General features: G+C 45.3%; 6 protein-coding genes across 6 annotated transcripts; 4 read left to right on the top strand and 2 right to left on the bottom strand.

Moving 5' to 3' along the window:
• Window positions 1–2753: 2753 nt before the first annotated feature.
• Window positions 2754–3277, bottom strand: H6S33_000268 (uncharacterized protein; the record flags this gene model as incomplete). Its single annotated transcript, XM_044831626.1, has 4 exons — window positions 2754–2929; window positions 2989–3101; window positions 3191–3204; window positions 3269–3277. 4 exons carry the CDS (start codon window positions 3275–3277, stop codon window positions 2754–2756), a joined length of 312 nt encoding a protein of 103 aa, XP_044699827.1.
• Window positions 3278–5674: 2397 nt separating this feature from the next.
• On the bottom strand, window positions 5675–7178 carry H6S33_000267 (uncharacterized protein; the record flags this gene model as incomplete). The annotated part of the gene is made up of 5 exons (XM_044831625.1): window positions 5675–5701; window positions 5757–6508; window positions 6573–6954; window positions 7022–7078; window positions 7155–7178. 5 exons carry the CDS (start codon window positions 7176–7178, stop codon window positions 5675–5677), a joined length of 1242 nt encoding a protein of 413 aa, XP_044699826.1.
• Window positions 7179–9864: 2686 nt separating this feature from the next.
• H6S33_000266 (uncharacterized protein) lies at window positions 9865–11555 on the top strand (the record flags this gene model as incomplete). Its single annotated transcript, XM_044831624.1, has 2 exons — window positions 9865–11383; window positions 11440–11555. 2 exons carry the CDS (start codon window positions 9865–9867, stop codon window positions 11553–11555), a joined length of 1635 nt encoding a protein of 544 aa, XP_044699825.1.
• Window positions 11556–12785: 1230 nt separating this feature from the next.
• On the top strand, window positions 12786–13150 carry H6S33_000265 (uncharacterized protein; the record flags this gene model as incomplete). The annotated part of the gene is made up of 3 exons (XM_044831623.1): window positions 12786–12922; window positions 12988–13031; window positions 13122–13150. The coding sequence occupies 3 exons, from the start codon at window positions 12786–12788 to the stop codon at window positions 13148–13150; spliced, it is 210 nt and encodes a 69-aa protein (XP_044699824.1).
• A 49-nt stretch (window positions 13151–13199) lies between these two features.
• Window positions 13200–13616, top strand: H6S33_000264 (uncharacterized protein; the record flags this gene model as incomplete). Its single annotated transcript, XM_044831622.1, has 1 exon — window positions 13200–13616. The coding sequence occupies one exon, from the start codon at window positions 13200–13202 to the stop codon at window positions 13614–13616; it is 417 nt and encodes a 138-aa protein (XP_044699823.1).
• A 1239-nt stretch (window positions 13617–14855) lies between these two features.
• Window positions 14856–16262, top strand: H6S33_000263 (uncharacterized protein; the record flags this gene model as incomplete). The annotated part of the gene is made up of 3 exons (XM_044831621.1): window positions 14856–15020; window positions 15096–15174; window positions 15247–16262. The coding sequence occupies 3 exons, from the start codon at window positions 14856–14858 to the stop codon at window positions 16260–16262; spliced, it is 1260 nt and encodes a 419-aa protein (XP_044699822.1).
• Between the last annotated feature and the right edge of the window lie 2762 nt (window positions 16263–19024).

The following is a 19024-nucleotide window of genomic DNA, read 5'->3' as shown; positions in this document are numbered from 1 at the left end:
TGCTATGCAGAGCTGCAATTAATGTCGTGTGTCCCGGCCTGAATGCCAAAAAGAGATAAAAAAGAAGCACTAAATACCAGATAAGCTTTATCCCTCATTTCTAGCTGGCGGGGCCTTATAATTAATGCCTCCAATATGTTGCGGTGGCACAAGGGGAAATCGCCGCAAGTACATAAAAGCTTGTACAAATCCGAGAGCCGACATCACATGCATGGTATTGAAGCCATTAATATTATGCTCTCTTCTTCATGTTCAAAGAATTCATCATCCTTTCTGCGAGATCAATCGGAGGCATCTTTATAAACAAGATGCTTAATTGCAATTGTATGTTTACAACACCAATCATGTAAAGTAGGAGTTACTTCTGAAACCGAGCGTGTGAAGACTTCCCGCACTAGCCGGCCAGGGTCGCCTCTAGCTGTCTTTAACGAACGGTGCCATAAGTGCCCAGAACACAGTTGATATAGCTTCATGCATACTAGTAGGTGTTCTTGGAGCCTAGATATATATATCAGGAGCATAGCGAATACTCTCCTATATATTCCTCCATCAAGAACACAACCACATCCCGCCGATAAGATTTTCGAGTTGGATGCCTTCTATTTAAGCCTTTGTCGCATGTTTCCACCCGGGTGCTGAGTGCCGAATGCACCTACTGTGTCTGGAAGCAACAGCATCGATGGCACCTTCTCGAACTGAAGAAGCCCAAGTCTGATCCGAGTGGGGTCAGTTTGGCGGATTTGAGGCAATTGCAAAGCCAGCTTATCTTGGCCTCGCATTTAAATACTCATGCCCTGCAGATGCCGCTGACAGCTGACAGCTGACAGCTGACACTCCTCGCTACAGAACCGACCCTAGGCAAGAAAGACCCTTAAAGCCTTGATTCAGCTCGTCTCCAAACAATCTGCTGTTCCCGACTCCATCACTCCACTTTTAAGCTTATCCCACCCCACAACAGCCCACAACATATGCACAGCGGCCATTCCCGGGCAAGGGCGAAGCTTTCGTACGAACCCGGATTCAAGAGTATCCCCCCACAAAATACACACATATTATGCCGCGGGTATTCCCTACTCCTAAGCCTATATCCGCTCGAGCGCTCATCATGTCATACCGTTAACTCTCGAGAAATCCACCATCTCCGTATTTGTATGTGGTAAGTCCGGACCTGGGCGAATTGGCAGCATCAAATTCCACGTGCTCGTGCAGATACACGCTTTTTCTACGGTACAGTACATGTAGGTACCTGGCTGGGTGTCTGACTAGCGGTCACAGCCGATCACTCGCAACCCCCCCCTCCCTCCCTCCCCGGGGCCCATATATATCCTTGGCAACGGCCGGCGCAAACAGATCAGTCCACAAATTAAGGCTGCCCGGTAACATCAGCCGATCGGTGCATTTTGCGCGCATTACCGAAGCCCTTCTTTTTCCCTTCTTTTTTTTTTTTTCACTTTGCTACATACCACGCCGGTGGGTGTTAACCTTATCACTATTGCCCTGCTTCTTCCGCCGTGTGTGTTATGGACAAGGGTCGGGGTGGTACGCGTGTACAAACCCACATCACCACTATATGTGAGGAAGGTGCGGATTCAGCTGGCTGAACTGGAGCGCCTGGGGGTGAAGGGGCGGGGGGGGGGTAAATAGCATGTCAATTAGATTGCCCGCAAAGTAGGGCACACTTCTGTATAGACACAGTAGAGTACAGCAGCCTTATCTGTCTACCTTATATGAGTCCACTTGTGGCCACGTTTAAGAGTTGAATTGGAGAAAAGCGTGGTTATAAGTTGCTTGTCGTTTCCGGCGTTTACAATTTGTCTTTTTTTTGGTTTATTAAACACTACCTACTCCTCCAAAGCACTAGTAATCCAATTTTAATACCCCCCACCCTCTCCCGCCGATATCCAATACTTCAACCGTCGGCAAATATGATCCACCCCAAGATCCAGCTCCGATCCTTTTCCAGCTCTAGCCTAAGGCCGAGATCGGCATCGTCAAGACCGAGGGTCATTGGCGTGTATGGGTACATAGTTGTAAGCACCCTCTCTTTGCTTCTTGTGGATACAAACGCCCTCAGTGCCTAGGCTAATAATGATGGCATTGGATCCCAGGCCGGATTTACACTCCCATTCGCAGTACCAGCAGCGAGAAGGCGGTCGAGCATCCAAGGGTATTATAGCCACAACCATTGATTATCATTAGTACTATAGTCTACTCTATCGATATACTAACTGGAATGAAGGGATATCAGTGGCGTGGACCGGAGGGAAGAATTGAGTCTGTATCATTGCTGCCGGTGAATGCAACGAGAATTACAACCAACAACAAAAAAAATGGTTTTTAACTGGGGGCTGGTTTTTTCTTGGAGTTTGTTCTTTTGTGTACCAATGGAAGGTTTTTTTAATGGTTTCATGAATTTGTGATATTTGGTTTTTTTTGTTTGGAGATTAAATTGTAGGTACATTTAGCTATATGTAGTTTTTGTTAATTCCACGGCGTTTTTTCTTTTTTTCTATATATCTACATATACCATCTTCACATCCACACAGACACCGACACCTAGGCCCAATTGAGCGGAGAGAGAGCAAAGCCAATAAAATAATAAAAAAAACACCTACAATCCAATTCTAAGACAAAAAAAAAAAAAGAACGAAACAAAGAAAACGAAAAGCCCGCTACTGCAAACTAGCTATATACACCCCCGCCACACCCCACCCACAGTCTATACCCCACTGCCACACCCCCCCACAAATAAGCTAGCTAAACCGATCCCCCCTCCTACTCTGATACGTGATCCTGGCCTCATACTTGCCCTTCTCGCTCAGGGCCTGCTCCTCCGTCTGCGGCTCATGCCTCGTCGCCGCCGGATCGCCGGCCGTCTCGCGCGCTGGCGAGCCTGCGTTGTCGTGCTCGAGGTAGCTGTTGTCATTGTCTATAGCCAGTGTTAGCATGTACGGAAGAGAGGGAGTGTAGGGGGAGGAGGGGGAATACATTGCTGCTGCTGCAGACGGCGGAGGTGCTTCTCGCGGCGGTCGGCGTTGATTTGCTGCTTTGCAAAGTAGTAGGCGCCGCCGCCGGCGACGATGAGGGAGCCCCAGCCGACCCTGTGGGTTTTAGTTGTTAGTTTTTGTGTTTGTTTCTGGGGGGGTGAATTGGGAGTGGTGGTTGGTGGTGGAGGAGTGAGGTTAATTACCAGAATGATTTGACCTAGAAAAGTGATTAGCGGGATTTTTATTGGAGTTTGAAAGAAGGATTTTTGGGAGGGGCTTACAGTGTTCATTATTGCTGTTTTTTGCTATTTCACGAGGCTGGAGGGGCGTTTGGTGGAAGAATTGGAGGTTTTCGGGATTTTTTGAAGAAAGGTCGAGTGATGATGCTGCCCGGGTTGGGTTGGCTTGGGCTGGTGGTGAGGTCAGACCACCTTAATTTATTACCGAGGCTTGGCGGGTGTGGACGGGGCACTGGCGGTATGGGAGGTTCGCCAGGAGGGTGTTGGTTTGAGTACGGGAGTGGAGTATCGGTGTGGATTGGTTTGGGATTGTGGATTTAATTTGGTGAGGAGATGGAGAGTACCTGCATGAGGGCTTGGGATGAGTCCGTGTACTAGAGCGCGGTAGCTCGTGTTGCGGGTGGGTACTGAGGTGGGTCGAGTGATAGTCCATGAACCTGTACATATCGCTACGCAGCTGCGCATACTTCCGAGGATAGGACGCAGGAGATATACCACCGCCTAGGCCGACAGACCAGACTATAAGTTGCTCTGTATATCTGAGAGAATGTAGTAGAGACGGCCAGATGAGAGTACTAGCGATGCCGCGCAGTGTATCGGTCACGTGCAGGACAAAGAACATTTGGGTGAGGGTACATCCAGAATATAAACTGGTACTCTCTTTGCTATATCTTAGACTGTGTATTCCTTATGTGGCAGAAAAACTGCAGTCATTGTTGGTAGATTTGTGCTAATATCACCTCGTGATGAGCGTAGATGTATGAAAATGCCATGCACATGCGCAATAATGTAGATAAATGTTTTCCCGCGTTGAAGTATTTGTAAATAGCCTCCCACCAAGGACGTATACACTGTACATAGAAATATTAGAAGCTTTCAGTACTTGAAGATCCCCCTTCCCCCCCTGCCCGTGGGGATTAAGATCCACCAATTCAATAAACATCTTCAAATTGAAGCCGAACTCCATGCAAGTGCCCCCTCAGATTCCAATTAATGTGGCCCATCATCCCAACTGCAGAGCTAGCCTTATTATTGAGCGAGCATAGTTTTGAGTAAAACATCGACGAGCCACAGAAGGAGAGATTAGGTCTACTGTAGGCACAATAGAGTATGTAGTTATAATTACTGATTTCTATCCAAGTCTCGGCCCTCCCTCCCTATTTATAGGCACAGGTCCTAGCTCTATGTTCCTTGCCTCATCTAAGCTAGTTGTCTTTATACACTGTCTTCATCTATCGCTAATAACAGCTCGCTACATCTACCGTCATTTCAAGCACCCGATACCTCATCTTTATGGCTTACCCTCAACCTATAAGCTCCTCTAATAGGCAGAAACAACATCGTGTTTTGCGATCATTGACCAGCAACTAGAAGACCAGGAGCCGAACCCTAGTTCTCGAAGGGCCGAGCTGTCAAAACCCCATTAAGATAATGTATCAGGAGAAATTGCCTATCGCACCAGTGTAGTTAAGCTGGTGCTCTGGATATCAATATTATATGGCCTGGTGATTTAAGTATTTGGGAGGTCTACATATATCGACGCATCAAGCGTGGTGAGACATACAGTCGGGGTACAGAAGTTTTGGTAACTTTTGGTAACTTTTGGTTGCAACACAAAATTTGTATGGGAACACCATACAAAATCAGAAACACTAAAATCATGACTTTAAAAATTAGATTGCACACACCTGAAGAATGGACTCAAAATTCTAGAATTCTCTGAACTCCGTCATGAGATAATTCCCAACTGCCCTTGAAGAGTTGGAATTTTTTTGATGAGGTTGGGTGGTTGTTTCGGGTAGCTAAACATGGCTACTTTGGCTGTAAAAAGGGTATATTACCAAAACTTCTGTCCTAGTACTATACTAATGTTTACTTCGATTACCGCGTTTAGGCGGCTAAAAGTATTTAGTCACTAGAATTGCTCCTTCGTCTGGTGAAAAAATAATACTCACCTAATACCGGTCCCAAGATAATGGCTCAGGTTATGAGACTTGCAAACTCTGGCCCTTCATTAAGGGGCAGCATCGCCAGACGAAGGGTCAATACAAATGTTTAAGGAAGTCACGAGGCCGCGTTAGACGCTGCTAGCTCCGGGAAATGGTAGCTACGCATACCAAGTAAGCCTGGGTTGGAGTTGGTTTGTCTCACACAAATGTCTCAGAAAGTCCCCACAACCATGGTACACTCTAGTCCAAATTCAAACCCCTCGTCTAACAGTGATGTTATCGATAGGTGCGTTACTCAGATAATCATCTGTTCAAAAAAAAAGTAATCATAAAAGAAAGAAAAGAAATGACAAAAAAACCCAAAATGCCCCCTCAATCTACTAGTTAAAAACATAGATAAATCATCGACGGCAGCGCGGGTATAGAAAGATACAAGAAATAGCTTTTGGAAAAAATTGCCCCCATTTCCATTCACTCATTGACATACCCACATGGTCATTTACATGATAACCTCATTCGATACATCCTAATAGGTTATTAGTATAAAAACAGGTCCTTAAAGATAGAATAGAGTTGCTTACTCTCTTGAGCTCTTTGTCTGGCAGACAAATGCAGTTCCAAACTCTAACTTCGTCTCCAACCTTACAATCTCTGCTCAAAATGCTGACGCTCTGCACCTTGACACCATTCTTGATGACAGTAGTTGAGTGCTCGGCAACGCTCATGGGGGTTCCTTCGATACGGGCCCAGGCGCCGACCTTGCTTTGCCAACCGATGATAGAGTATAACACACAGGCGTCGTGTTTGATCTCGGCATCCTCCAAAACGATGCTCTCCTTAATTCTTGCCCCAGCACCAATAATTGCACGCGGACCGATCGACACGTTAGGCCCGAGCTTGGCAGTTGGGTCAACTTGAGCAGTCGGGTGAATGAACACCGGGGCGACAATGGAAGCTGACGGCACCGCAATTTCTGGGGAGCGGGCCTGAAACGCCTTCTGAAGGTAAAGTGCATTGGCGGGTACAGCAGAACCTGCAGTTTTGATTTGGCGCCAGAAGCCACGCGTCTCGTAGAGGAAGAAACGGCGCGAATCGGAGAGAGGTCCAAGGATATCTTGCTCAAGACGAAGAACAGACGAGGAATCGCCATCTGAGGGGTCGAGGGTGGGATCTGAGGCAAGACGGATAGCCTTGTTTTCCATTGCGGTACGAATCAAAGAGAAAATTGATGAGGAGAAAAGGTAAACTCCACAATTGATCATGTTGGAAATGTGAGATTCTGGCTTTTCCACATAGTGACGAACTTGAGACGTCTTAGGATCGGACACAATGCCTAATTTGTATCAGACTGTTTTCTCCATATTTTTAGTTGTCAAAGAGTAGGGGTTGAAACGTACAACCAAAGTTCCTCGCCGCGTCGTCGCCAACCTTTGTTCCCAGAAGAACAGCCTCAGCCTCCTTCTCTTCAAATACCTCCAACATTTCTGTCAAGGGGAAGGTACAGCAAACATCGGCGTTCAAGACGAACAACCTGCTTGGGTTCCCCTTCATAATGGCATCTCTGAAATGGTACAGACCACCGGCCGTACCCAGAGCAGTGTACTCACGTAGGTACTTGATAGTTAGGTCCGGGAACTCGGTGGACCACTCGCGGATATAAGGTGCGAAAACGGACTCCTCATAGTACCCGATAAGGTAGACCTCCTTGATCGATGGGACCTTGGCGACGGCAGTGAGAGGGTGCCAGATCAATGGGTGCCCGGCGATCTCGAAGAGGGGCTACACACAGACGAGTGGGATAAGCTTCATATCAACTTTGGAAGCGAGGCAATTGGAGAAGTAATACCTTTGGTAAGTCTAAGGATAGAGGCCTGAACCGAGTGCCTCTAGACGGACCTCCAACCTTTTTTTAGCGGGGAAAACGAATGTCAGCCCAGGTGTTCCACACAAGACAATTGCAGAGCAGGAAGGGCACCAACAAGGATAAGAGCTTTGTTAGACATTTCAATAAAATATTGTCGTTTTTTCTATGTAATATAATTATATAGGGATACACTTGGTGAAAGGGGGGAGATGGGGCGGTAGTGGTGGTGTGTGGTTTGGGGGAGGAGGGAGGAAGCAGTCAGTGAGTTTGGGTTCAGTTAGAGGGGCGGTTGCTAGCTTCTCTGCAGGGTGCTTGTCCTCGTGGCACCTTGCGTCTGTTGCGATAGGCTGCTGTATGAGGCTAGTGCGGGGGTGGTATCGTCTCGTCAATTCAAGTAAAAGTTAGCAACATTCTTTTTCTATTACACAGTTGCCATTAAGAGGCCCTGAGTGTCCCTGCTATTGCGATAATACTGCTTTCTAACCGAATCATACTCCATGATTAGTGCCAAATCAGGCTCTGAAAGTATCAAGCCAGACCCTAGGAACCAGAATCGATGAAGTAGTGGTATTGAATTCAAGTACTGACTGGCCTTTTGCTCCCTTCAAGCTCTGATAAAGAACCTGACCCCCTAGTAGGAGTGGTGATAGCTTTGAAAGCTATTGATGTTTCATCCTACACACTAGTTCCTCTACGTCATTGTCGAAAAATAGGCTACATATGGTTAGCTTCTCGAGCAATCATGTGGTAGCAAATTTAAAAACAACCCGGAAATGGTATTCTAACCACTTTCAACGTCACTGGCACTGCTTAAAAACTCCCTAAGACACATCTAAAAGCTTAAATACCCTTAATAGAGTATATTCGACTGATCGGCCGGCTATGTAGCTAAAGTTGCTACTGAGACATGCTGGAGTATTTACATAATCAAACATGCTTACTCTACATACGGTCGTGATTATGGTTACTGTCAAGTTGTTCAATATTGATATCGTTGATTAATGTCAACGTCCGAAGACTCAATAAAACTCTAGCATCTGGGGTAGGTAAATAAATTATAGTGCCAAGACTTCGAAAAAAAAGCAGGTGTATGCATGCAGTTAGACTTGGTGAGGTCTAGAGTTCTTAATTGCGTGATTACTTTTATTTATGGGTACACGAAACCTATTTTATGACGATATCCATGTATGAAATCCAAATGAAGTTTAACTATTATCAGACGAAAGTAATTGTGAATTCCAAATACACAAGGGCGGCTAAAGTAACAGACCACTGTCAAATTTCAAAGAGTTCACAATGGCCACGCGGCTGAGCAGAGTATTATATACGTATATATCCGATTTGCTCATTATTAAGAGCAGATAGTAAGTACATAAAATTAAATAACTAAGCGTAAATTTACAGGAATATTAGTAAATGGTGAAGAAAATACATAACTGGATAACTGCAGGATAATGCATATGCATGGCTAGCCTCCCTACGGAGATATAGGATCCTAACCTATGGGCACATATAGGTAGATTTTATCACTGCATGCAACGCATAAAGGATTCTAGAACATGACTTCTCACTCGGCTCCGCTGTCACCTATAATATGTACTACATCAGTAATTCATAGAGCAGAGTGGGACATGCTGGTCTTTAAATTACCCCCCCACGCATGGCACACAATGAGATCCTACCGCCGATTATATACCTAGATTCAAATAGGTTAAAATCTTCCGGAAAACCATATACATCTCTATATAGCATAGAACTATATAAATTTACCCAAGCATAGCCGCGACAAGATAATCATATGTACCAATATCCTAAGCATGAGCCATCACGCTGGTTTTCATGAACGTACCACCCTGCTCCCCGGGCACACCCCTATTAATACCTTTCCTCCCTCCCTTGTACTCTAGTTGGCATACCTCAGAGACATGCAATTTCCACCATTAAAAAGATTACTCGGTAGCTAGATCTATTAACTAATATCTTCCTGCATCCAAAGCATCCAAATCCCCCCTATACGAGAGCTATTACGTTCACTATCCCTACGGGCCCAGCTATCGGCCAAGAATCAACGGCGTATGATTTTTATCATCGGGGAGACTCGTGTCACATCATGATCAACTACATTTAGTAAACAAGTTAGAATCTTTGAACTCGTGTCTTTTGACGTACGTTGCGCCGTGGTTGTTGTTGTTGTTGCGGGGTAATGATTGACCGCCGGGTAAGCTACGGGATGAAATGTTTGGCCGGCGGAGTGAAGGTTGTTGCGGCCGGTGATCGGTGACACTATCCTCCCAAGTGATACGCAATGATTCATACCTGAAAGCCCTAGCTACCATGACTTCGGAAAGTTAAGGTTGTAGGGACAGTCTACAGATACCAAGGGATCCTTAGAAACACTTCGAACGCGTACTTCCTGGGACTAGTAACTAGACGCCCAATCATAACCTTGAGATTCAATGCATGGGCTTGGGCAACCGATTCAGCAACGCATATGCAACTTGATACCCCCAGGGTGTTTCTAATCATTTCGTGCCGGTACTCGGCCTGCTATCGAGAAGCGCTAAGACACTTGGCAGTCTCAAATCTAATTCTTATTTGGGGCTCTCGATTTCATCTGGATGCAGTCGAACACCCCCCTCACGTCTCAATCTTGCCATCTATATAAGCTTCGCTGTGGACGTTGATCGTCATGGATCTTTTTATTAGCATTCTTTCATATACTCCGAACATTCCTAAATACTTATACCTATCTCCCTCAGTCTCCATTATTTATTTTTCACCTCCATTATTTATCACAGGATATCGCACCCCACGGAAACCCCATCATGTCTAAGAAGCTTATTCTTGCCTCTGCTGCGGTTGCATCATTGCTGCTAGCTCGACATGATCCAGTTCATTTCCCATCTTTAACCTGGACATTTTTGGGAATATCCACACTCCTTCTCACCGGACTTTTTGCCTACGATGCAGTTATATTTCCACTGATGCTCTCACCACTCAGGCACATACCTACTCCAAAAGGTGCTAACTGGCTTCTTGGTCACTTCCTTGATATCCACCGCAACACGAGTGGAGTGCCGCAGTTAAAATGGATGGAGGAGCTTCACAACAACAATGGTCTGATTCGGTACCGAGGACTTTTCAACGGGGAACGAATCGTGCCTACTTCGGCAAAAACCCTGAGTGAAGCGCTTCATCAGAAGAGTTACAGTTTCATCAAACCAGACTTTATGCGTAACAGTATCGGTCGAATCCTAGGATTGCAGGGGATCCTCTTTAGTGAGGGCGATGAGCACAGACATCAACGAAAGGTTCTGTTACCAGCATTTTCGCACTCTCAGATCAAAAACCTAGTCCCAACGTTCTGGGATGTTTCCCTCGACCTCACGGAGAAAATCAGCGAAATTGTATCTGCGTCTGTAGAAACCCCGGTGATCGACATGTCACATTGGTTCTCCCTTGCAACCCTCGATATCATCGGTCTTGCCGGATTTGGGTATAAGTTTAATGCTCTTGCATCCGTCAAGAATGGGGATGCAACGTCTGAGAGTGGTTCTGAACTTTCGCAGGCATATAACACAATCTTTAAAACGTCTTCTGTCGCACTAGCTATGCATATCGCCCGTCTCGTCTTTCCAAACTGGTTCCTCAAGCTTCTCCCTATTAAACGAACTCAAGAAATAAAGGAAGCTTCAGAGGTGGTCAAGCGCGTTTCCCTTGAAATCATCGATGCCAAAAAGCTGGAGATCGCAGAAAAGAAGGCTGTCACGGACAGAGATATCCTTTCAGTCATGTTGAAGAGCGGTCAATACGATGGGCCCGACGGTGTCGAGATTATGAGGGATCAAATGATGACCTTCCTTGCAGCAGGGCATGAAACTACCGCTACTTCAATGACCTGGGCACTTTATGTTCTCTCTCTTAAGGAGAATATTCACATACAGAATCGTCTCCGCGAGGAGATACGTGATGCCTACCCTCATGGAATACCAGAGAAAGTCTCCTATGAGCAGATTGAGTCCTTGAAATATTTACGCAATGTAACCTCTGAAGTTTTGCGGATTTATCCGCCAGTCAGGTTGACCGCGCGACATGCAGCCGAAGACACAACGCTCGGTGACCAGTTCATTCCCAAGGGAGCTCATATCGTTCTTGTGCCATACGCAATCAACCGGAGTAAAGAGCTATGGGGTGAAGATGCGGACCAGTTTAGGCCTGATAGGTGGAATGAAGGGCAGGGTGAGAGCAATTATGCATTTTTGACATTTCTTGCTGGACCGAGAGGTTGTATTGGAAACGTTTTTGCAAAGTTGGAGTTTAAGTGTCTGTTAGCAGCGATGATTGGTATGTCCCATTTTCCACTCTCTTCTTTAATATAATGCTAATTTTGAGATGAATAGGCAAATTTGCCTTCGTAGAAGCAGAGGAAGGGAGAGAAATTGTTGTCAAGGGTGGCATTACAGCCAAACCTAGTGGTGGCATTCCGCTAAAGGTCAGCATAGTTGAGGGGTGGTAGATTTGTTCAGTAGGAGTACGCTCAACATGCGTGTAAAGTTAAGTGGTTAAGGCGGCGAGGTTTACTATCGTTTATTAATGCATGGTATTTTGTATTTATTCCATGTTTTTGATACTTCATTATAAAATAGAGGTTTTGGGGCTGGTATTGCGAGTATTTTTATATGAAAAACCTAAACTTGAATCTTCATCCACCTTTCCAATTAAAAGTAGATGACTTCCCAGGAATGATTTGCTGGCGGTGATAGCCTTAGTCGTTCCTGACTCAATGGAGAATAGGGACAATTGACCGATCCTAGGACTGCAAAGACGGGAACAGTACAGTGCACTATCTCAATTACAATAGACCATTCATTATTAGGGCAGTGCTGTAATTAATGACCTGGAAATAACTGTAGTAGATGTTATTACGTACACGTGTGTAGCAAGTTTGAAATGAAATTGGTTTTCCATCTCTTTGAAGTAATGGAGTCGATATATATGCCTTGACCTCAATATATATCACATAAAAAAAAAGGGACGTGTGGCCTTTTCCGGCCTCAGCAGAATTCGAGACCGATGTATTGCCGCTGATCAAAAAATTTAAGTCGACGGTGATCATAACAGGATGTTGAAGATGAGGGTAATTATTTATGTGAAGATGATTATGAAGAGGAGGCTAACGAGAAATAGATGACACACATGCATGGCACAGCCGCGGACTCAGAAACTCAAGTGTTTCTATATAAGGAGTTAGTATAATTATAATATGTGGTTGTAGTCATATATTATGATATACCCATTATCATCATCGAATTATAAGGTCCACACAGAAACAACTCCGCTGACTTGCAATTCGCCACTGGTTCTAGATCTTTGTATAGCAAGTATTTCTGTTAAATACCTGAACTGCAGTACTGTAGGCACATAGATGCATGACAAGAAGTTCCAGCGAGTGCGATCCTGTGACAAAAGAAAAAGTCGTGTATCGTCCCCGTGATTGGCACGTGTACTGGTCGCGGTACCGGGTTTTTTCCGCCATACCACCCCCCCAAGTGAGGTAAGCAGAGCCGGGCAAACCACTCCATCACTTCCAATCTCTTTCCCCCGACCTTCATTTCAATCTTGCATCTACCCCGCATCGCGATTCACGAGTTCACATCTGATACATCATTCATCAATATGCTCATAATCCCCAGTTGCAGCTATAAAGGGGACATTCAACCAAACTAAAACCAAATACGACAATTAGATGTTCCCACTATACTTCCCACCGGTCGCGTTTCAACAAACAGCAAGCATGGATTCCGTTGCGACTTTGGCACCTCAGTGTTTTGCGAAGCAGGTGGATCTACGTGAGGAGGAGGGTTATAACTATGTTTGCAAAAAGTATGGACGCGAAGTCTTTCGCAGACCGGGTCCTTGCCGATCTTGTCATGGTGACGGGAAGGTAGATTGCGATTGTTCGAAAGACAAGTTGGATCCAAGCGATGTAGATGTAAGTAAATGCTGCTGCTGCTGCTGCACAAAGTGAACGTTCGGATCTTTACATGGCTTGTTTGTGTCTTCAGCGCTTACGTGTTTTTAGGTTATTGCGTTTCAAATTCAGCTCTATGAGCTTGGTCTCGACCCGGACTGGATCCACAGACAAGTTCAATATAGGGGGATGGAATCTCGGGAGCGGCTTCGCTATGAGTTGGATGGTACGGAACGATTTTTCTTCGACGGTGTTCCTTCAAACCGTATCCTTCCAACTGGTTTTCAAAAGGCCCTTTCACCAAAACCGCCTACACAGCAAGCAAGGCCATCGTCACAGCCACCACAACACCCAGCATCAACACAACAACAAAATTTTAACAACAAAAAATCAGCTCCTGGAGGGCGTCGTGAATCCAATTTGAGATATGTGGAATCTGCAGAGAAGGAAGATGTTTTGGTTAGGCTAGGGAAAATGCGCTTAGGAGATCCCGAGAAAGATACCGTGGAGCATTCAGGGAGGAGAAACAACGGCAGACGGAGAAGAGGGGGTGGTGGAGGGGGAGGGGGAGGAGGAGGAGGAGGAAGGATGCAGGGCAGAACGTGAATATCGGGATCAACTGACCTTCAAACAAGACATATCTCTTTCGATTCGAGCTTTCGTCGAGAGAGAGTTTGAGAGCACACTGGCAAGTGACACGATCACGTTTCGTCGTTTATGCACTTTCGAGTCCTGTACAGATTCGCCGTGGGAGAAGCGGAGGCACGGTCGGACTAATAACTGATAAGTCAATATCCTATTAATAGGATGTATGACTAAGCCTCGGTGCATTTCCTTTGCGACTTTCCGTCTGGCATTTGCAGGTTTGTCACGCATGTAGACTTTCTTTGGACTTTCCATTTCCCACTTGTTTCCTGTTGTTTTATCTCTTTTCCCGTTATTTTTGTTTGGAATTTGGGATTAGCAAACTAGGAAATTCTGTTAGCAAACCAAATCCTTCTTTGTCTTTACATTTGCACGAGTTTTCCTTAGAAACTTGGAAATTTGACTTTTGTATTCGTTTACCATAATTGCAAAACTTCATTCTAAAAAAAAATGGGCAAGAATGTAGTCACGATCAACAACTATCCATCGCACCTAAAAACATCGTATGCAGGATTTGTTCGTCAGACTTTCTCATTTTCCAACATTTCTGTGATCTCGTTTTTCGTACGTCGTTTCTGAGTATTTGTTTACCCTCTGCAGGCATGACAGAAGCATTGAAATCTTGCATGGAACATTTGTGGAAGCTTGAATAATGTCTCGGGTTACACTAAACGGGGCTTGCCGAGGCGATTGAACGCACGGTCCCACCTGCAGATTCAAGGGGCGGACGTTGAAGGTTAGGGGATTGGCACTTGCAAATTGAAGATATTTCCTAGTTAGAGCTTTGATTCGCTTATCACTCGACCTGGATTCTCGTGGTTGGACCTTACGCGCCCGCTGCGGAACGGGCTGTAATAAGTGCATCAGTAAATTGACCTCCAATGTGGAATAGGGCCAAAAAGTGGATACATAGCTCTCCGAAATGGGGGGGATGTGAGCAGGTTGGGGTATTTCTCCGGACTCGAGATCTTCCTTTCATGTTTCTGTTCCCCATATCTCAACCAACACGTCTGTTTCTCAGTCACACGTGTGTGTGTGAACGTTCAATCGTTTCTGAGCAGGCCCCGCCGTCGACGAAGACGACGACGCATGCATCCATCACGATAGTTTTCCGAGTCTCTCCTTTTTTTTCATTCCAGTCCTGAAATTTCATTATTCCCTGTTCGTGTATTGGTATTTTTATAATCAGCTGAACTGAGCATGCAGCTTAGTCTTTCATCTTTTTACCTCTGGGTAGCTGTGTTTTCTGCCTTTTCTATCCTTGCTGCAGCAGACGGTGTTGAAACAAATGGACAAAATCCCATTACATATCCACTCCTCGGAGATTTAGTTGATGCAGGAAACCCAGTCACGATAACATGGAAGGTATGTAAGTTGATTTCGCTTTTTAAGGTTGTAAGATCAGTCAATTGACTTGTGTACCCCACCTTCGACTTATAGCCTACAACGTCGGGAACCATCACACTACATATCCTCAAGGGTCCTCCAGATAACCTCTCAGATCTTGGCGCTATTGTCGGTTCGTAGTTGATACCTCGATATAAAATTGGAAATTACGCGTTCTTTGTGGATCTAGGTTAACATTGAGAAGTGGCTGCTCCGAATTCGGGATCTTACACATGGACCGTCCCAAGCGACTACGAGGATTCTTCAAAAATGCCCGTGGGTGATAAATATGGTATTCAAATAATAGATGATTTGACGGGGACATACGAATACAGTCCTCCATTTGATATGTCTGTACCTGCTCCAGTTACAAGCTCAACTTCAAAGTCGCCAGAAACTACGACTGCAACATCCCAGCCAGCTGCAGAGACCTCAACAACCTTGCCAGGCAAAGATACTACTACGCCCACCTCAGTCTTTTCGGAAACTCCCACTGGGATAAGCAATGCAAAAGAGGCAAAAGGCGTCGCAGGGGGCGAAGACCCCGCTGCCATTACTTCAGCATCTCAATCGACAGCTTCAACGTCTTCCCTCTTAAATAGTGATAAAGATCTTACAGCTGTTCCTGACCTGGGTTTGATCTTTGGGGCAGCCAGTGCTGGTGTTGGGGGTCTTATAATAATTATCGTCATCGCAGCTGTATGGGCCCGTGTCCGCAGTGATAAGAAGAAAGCAGATTACTATGGCAAATCTTTCCGAGACCGACGATCGGCCTTCGATTCGCCATCTACCCGGCATTCCCGGTCATCATCCAGTTCCTCTTTCGGTGACCGTCGGGCGTCGCAACTATTTAACTATCCCCGTCTTCAGCGTCTCCTTTCTTCGCGCACATTGAACCGTGGTCCGTCTACACGCTTGAGACGAGGTCTCTCCTCGCGCGGTGCTCATCATGGGCGATCTTCACCACCACCGCCAATCCCGATGATGCCGACAATTAAACTCAAAAACCCCCCTCCCCCTCTTCGAGGGCCCCTCCAAGTCGTCAATCGTCATACGATGCATTCAATCCCAGATTCGCCTCCGCCACCATTGACACCCTTGCCAATAGCAATGACCAGAGGTCCTCCAGAGCCTCTAAACCTTGGATTACAAACCCATCAGCCTTATAAGCCAAGGGTGTATACACCCATAAGATCTGGGTTCGAGGATCTTCCATTATAGGAACTTGGGGTGGCCGGTTCATCCATATCACGGGATACGATGAATGGGTCACCCCCACCACCAGCATACTCGGCGGTTGAGGCTGAGAAGGATCGGAATCTGATGAGGTTTTCCACCGAGAGGAGTATGCGGTTTTCGACTTGGAGCTTGGGAAGTTATTATGGATACTATTGGGACTAGAGACCGATGATGGTAGGATAGGCCGCCTTATCGAGTCTTAAGTTCAAGGTTATATATATATCTGTTGGTGTGGGGGGTTATTTTCTTTCTTGTATAGGCAGGTTGGGTAGTTGGTTAAACTGGCATTTTTTTCCTTGAAGTCGTGGGGGAGGGGGCGTTACTCATACATCATTCCTTTTTTCTCTTTCTTTCTTTTTTATTTTATTTTACTGCGTGGAGTTTCTTTGTTTTTGTTTTTGTGTTTTTGGGTTGGCGCACACATTTATATAGCTATGCACTTTCTTTTGAATATTCTCTACGTTTTTTTTTTATCTTTGTTTTGCTCTTTTGTTTTGGTGGGAGTTCATATCAAGTTTTTGAGGGGGGTATCACATCTATACACGCAGTCGACTGAATTTTTTACTCTATTATCCTGGAAGTAGTTGTAATTATTAATCTGGGGGACAATGATTAACACGATTTCCCTCTTTGTATCAATGATGTGATAGGATTGGTTTCTTCTCTACCTTCCTCAGTGGAGGGTGGTACCCAGTGATATGTAGGGCAATTTTGCAGTTGTTGTTGAGAGCCATATACATTGGAGTAGTAGGTCGTGGCGGTAAACCTGGTTAGGTGCATATGGTGTGTTTGCTACATCAGGAGACCAAGGGGTACATGTAACCATGAGCGAGTGATGCCGAGTGATCCAGAAATAGTACTTAGTCAGATCTGCAGAGTAGAGATAGTCTATTATTACTTGTTAATGAAGCACAAGAAACGAATATCACAACACAAACATGCCTTGGGTTAGTATCATCAAACTGCACTGCATAGATATATTCATCGAAACCGGCCGAAGGTTGGTAGGCAGTGATGGATATCCATAGTCGACAAAATTCGTTTGTCCAAAACGGCTATATGTAAAACCTTACTCTGTACCTAGGCCTGAATTTCGATGAGAGATCGGTGGGATATGTTACCAAACTTTGTGCAATTACAATGTGCGTGCGCGAGAGAACCCCATGGTTGGGTTTAGGCCAAGGGTTCACTTGACACCTTTCGGGAGTGACGTGACATTGAGACCAACTAACACTTTATGTCAATAAAGTGTGGGAAACTAGGCAGGCGATAAACCTTCTGGTAGGTTTACTGTTGATATTATCAACATCAGCATAATCCAACACTTCTATCCTAGCATATCCAGTGGCGCTCGTTGAGTGTCAGCAAAGACATCACCGTGTCCTCCTTACAAGCCATTATACAATACATGATGCTGCCATGGTACAACTTCCACGTGATTTAATCTTAAGACCTTTGGATGTTTGGCGACGCCGAGAGGAGTTTCCAGGTAAGGCTGAGCAGCGAGTTGAACCCAGATAGCCAGCTTAAGGTTGACCAATTGTGCACAAGGCTCGAGTTATCACGCAGTTGTCTTCGCCCGGTCTCTTTGGAGAGCGCTGTAGCCTGGAAAGCCGAATATGTGATTATAGGTCGGTCGCTGTCCTCGGGGTCGAGCTCGCCTTCCCAAACTTACTGGGTTCAACTTTGGAGCAGGCACTGACTAGCTGTCGTTCGGAGAAGGTTACCCATGAGCTGTGTCAGCTCAAACCTTTCCCGAGCGCACGTACATGTACACCATCAGCGGAGCATGGGCTATATCGTGAAAAACCTGTGCCACGCTGTAAATCGACCAAACCTTATGTGTGCATACCTGTGTTATCGACCGGGCGACGACACCTAGTCTAAAGTGTGATGAGATGAGATTGTGCGCTAAGTTCGCCAAACAAAAAGACTTTGGAACATTGAACCAGAAATTGAAACTCCCCGCTGATTAGAGTCATAAAGAGGGATAATCTGTGCACGGCGTGGTATATACAGCATATATGGTACTCCCAAACACTCCTAGTATATATAGTAGAGAATTCATATATGGGGAGGTGGCTAGGTACGTATACAATCCCGATTCCATTTCCCAGCAAGAACTATTCCCTAATATGCTAGGATTCTAGAGAATACAAGTATACATGTAGTTATATACCCTACAGGTTTTGCTCCGCTATGTTTTATACTAACGAGTGATTGACTATGATTTGTTGGTACTATAGCTATACTAAGTCAACGAATCCATGATATAGTTTTGATGAATGAGTTTTGGTAAATGATAGCACAAACACCTATTAACCACAACATGCTGTATGAATACATGATTCTACGGCCACAGAGTGATTACAGCAGAAGGAAGACCCGAGCACCTCCCAGCGCTCTGGGTCAAAAATCCCCCACAAAGTTACTGAGCACCAGTCCTGTGATCTACTTTAATACTTAGCGCCTATCGTTTTCCATTTTCTGGGAAAGAAATATTGATGCACATATATCATTCGTTTCACGCAGGCCTAGACTTTGGCGACAAGAAGGCAAATTTGTATTTGTCTTTCAACCCAAAACCCTATCCATCCATCATACGCCACTTTAATTCTTAAAACCACCAGTAACACTCATAAGAACTCGGGGTGTAACATCAATCTAAATGGCTGACACGTGAACTGAGTGGATAATTTATTGGTGAAAGCACTCACTAAAGAGCGGCAGATATCATTGGTTTA

The sequence above is a fragment of the Morchella sextelata genome (assembly GCF_020137385.1).
Source record: "Morchella sextelata strain SCLS chromosome Unknown scls_1, whole genome shotgun sequence".
Lineage (NCBI taxonomy): Eukaryota > Fungi > Ascomycota > Pezizomycetes > Pezizales > Morchellaceae > Morchella > Morchella sextelata.
Note: the sequence above shows the minus strand (reverse complement) of the source record. Positions and strands in the feature narration are given on the sequence as shown.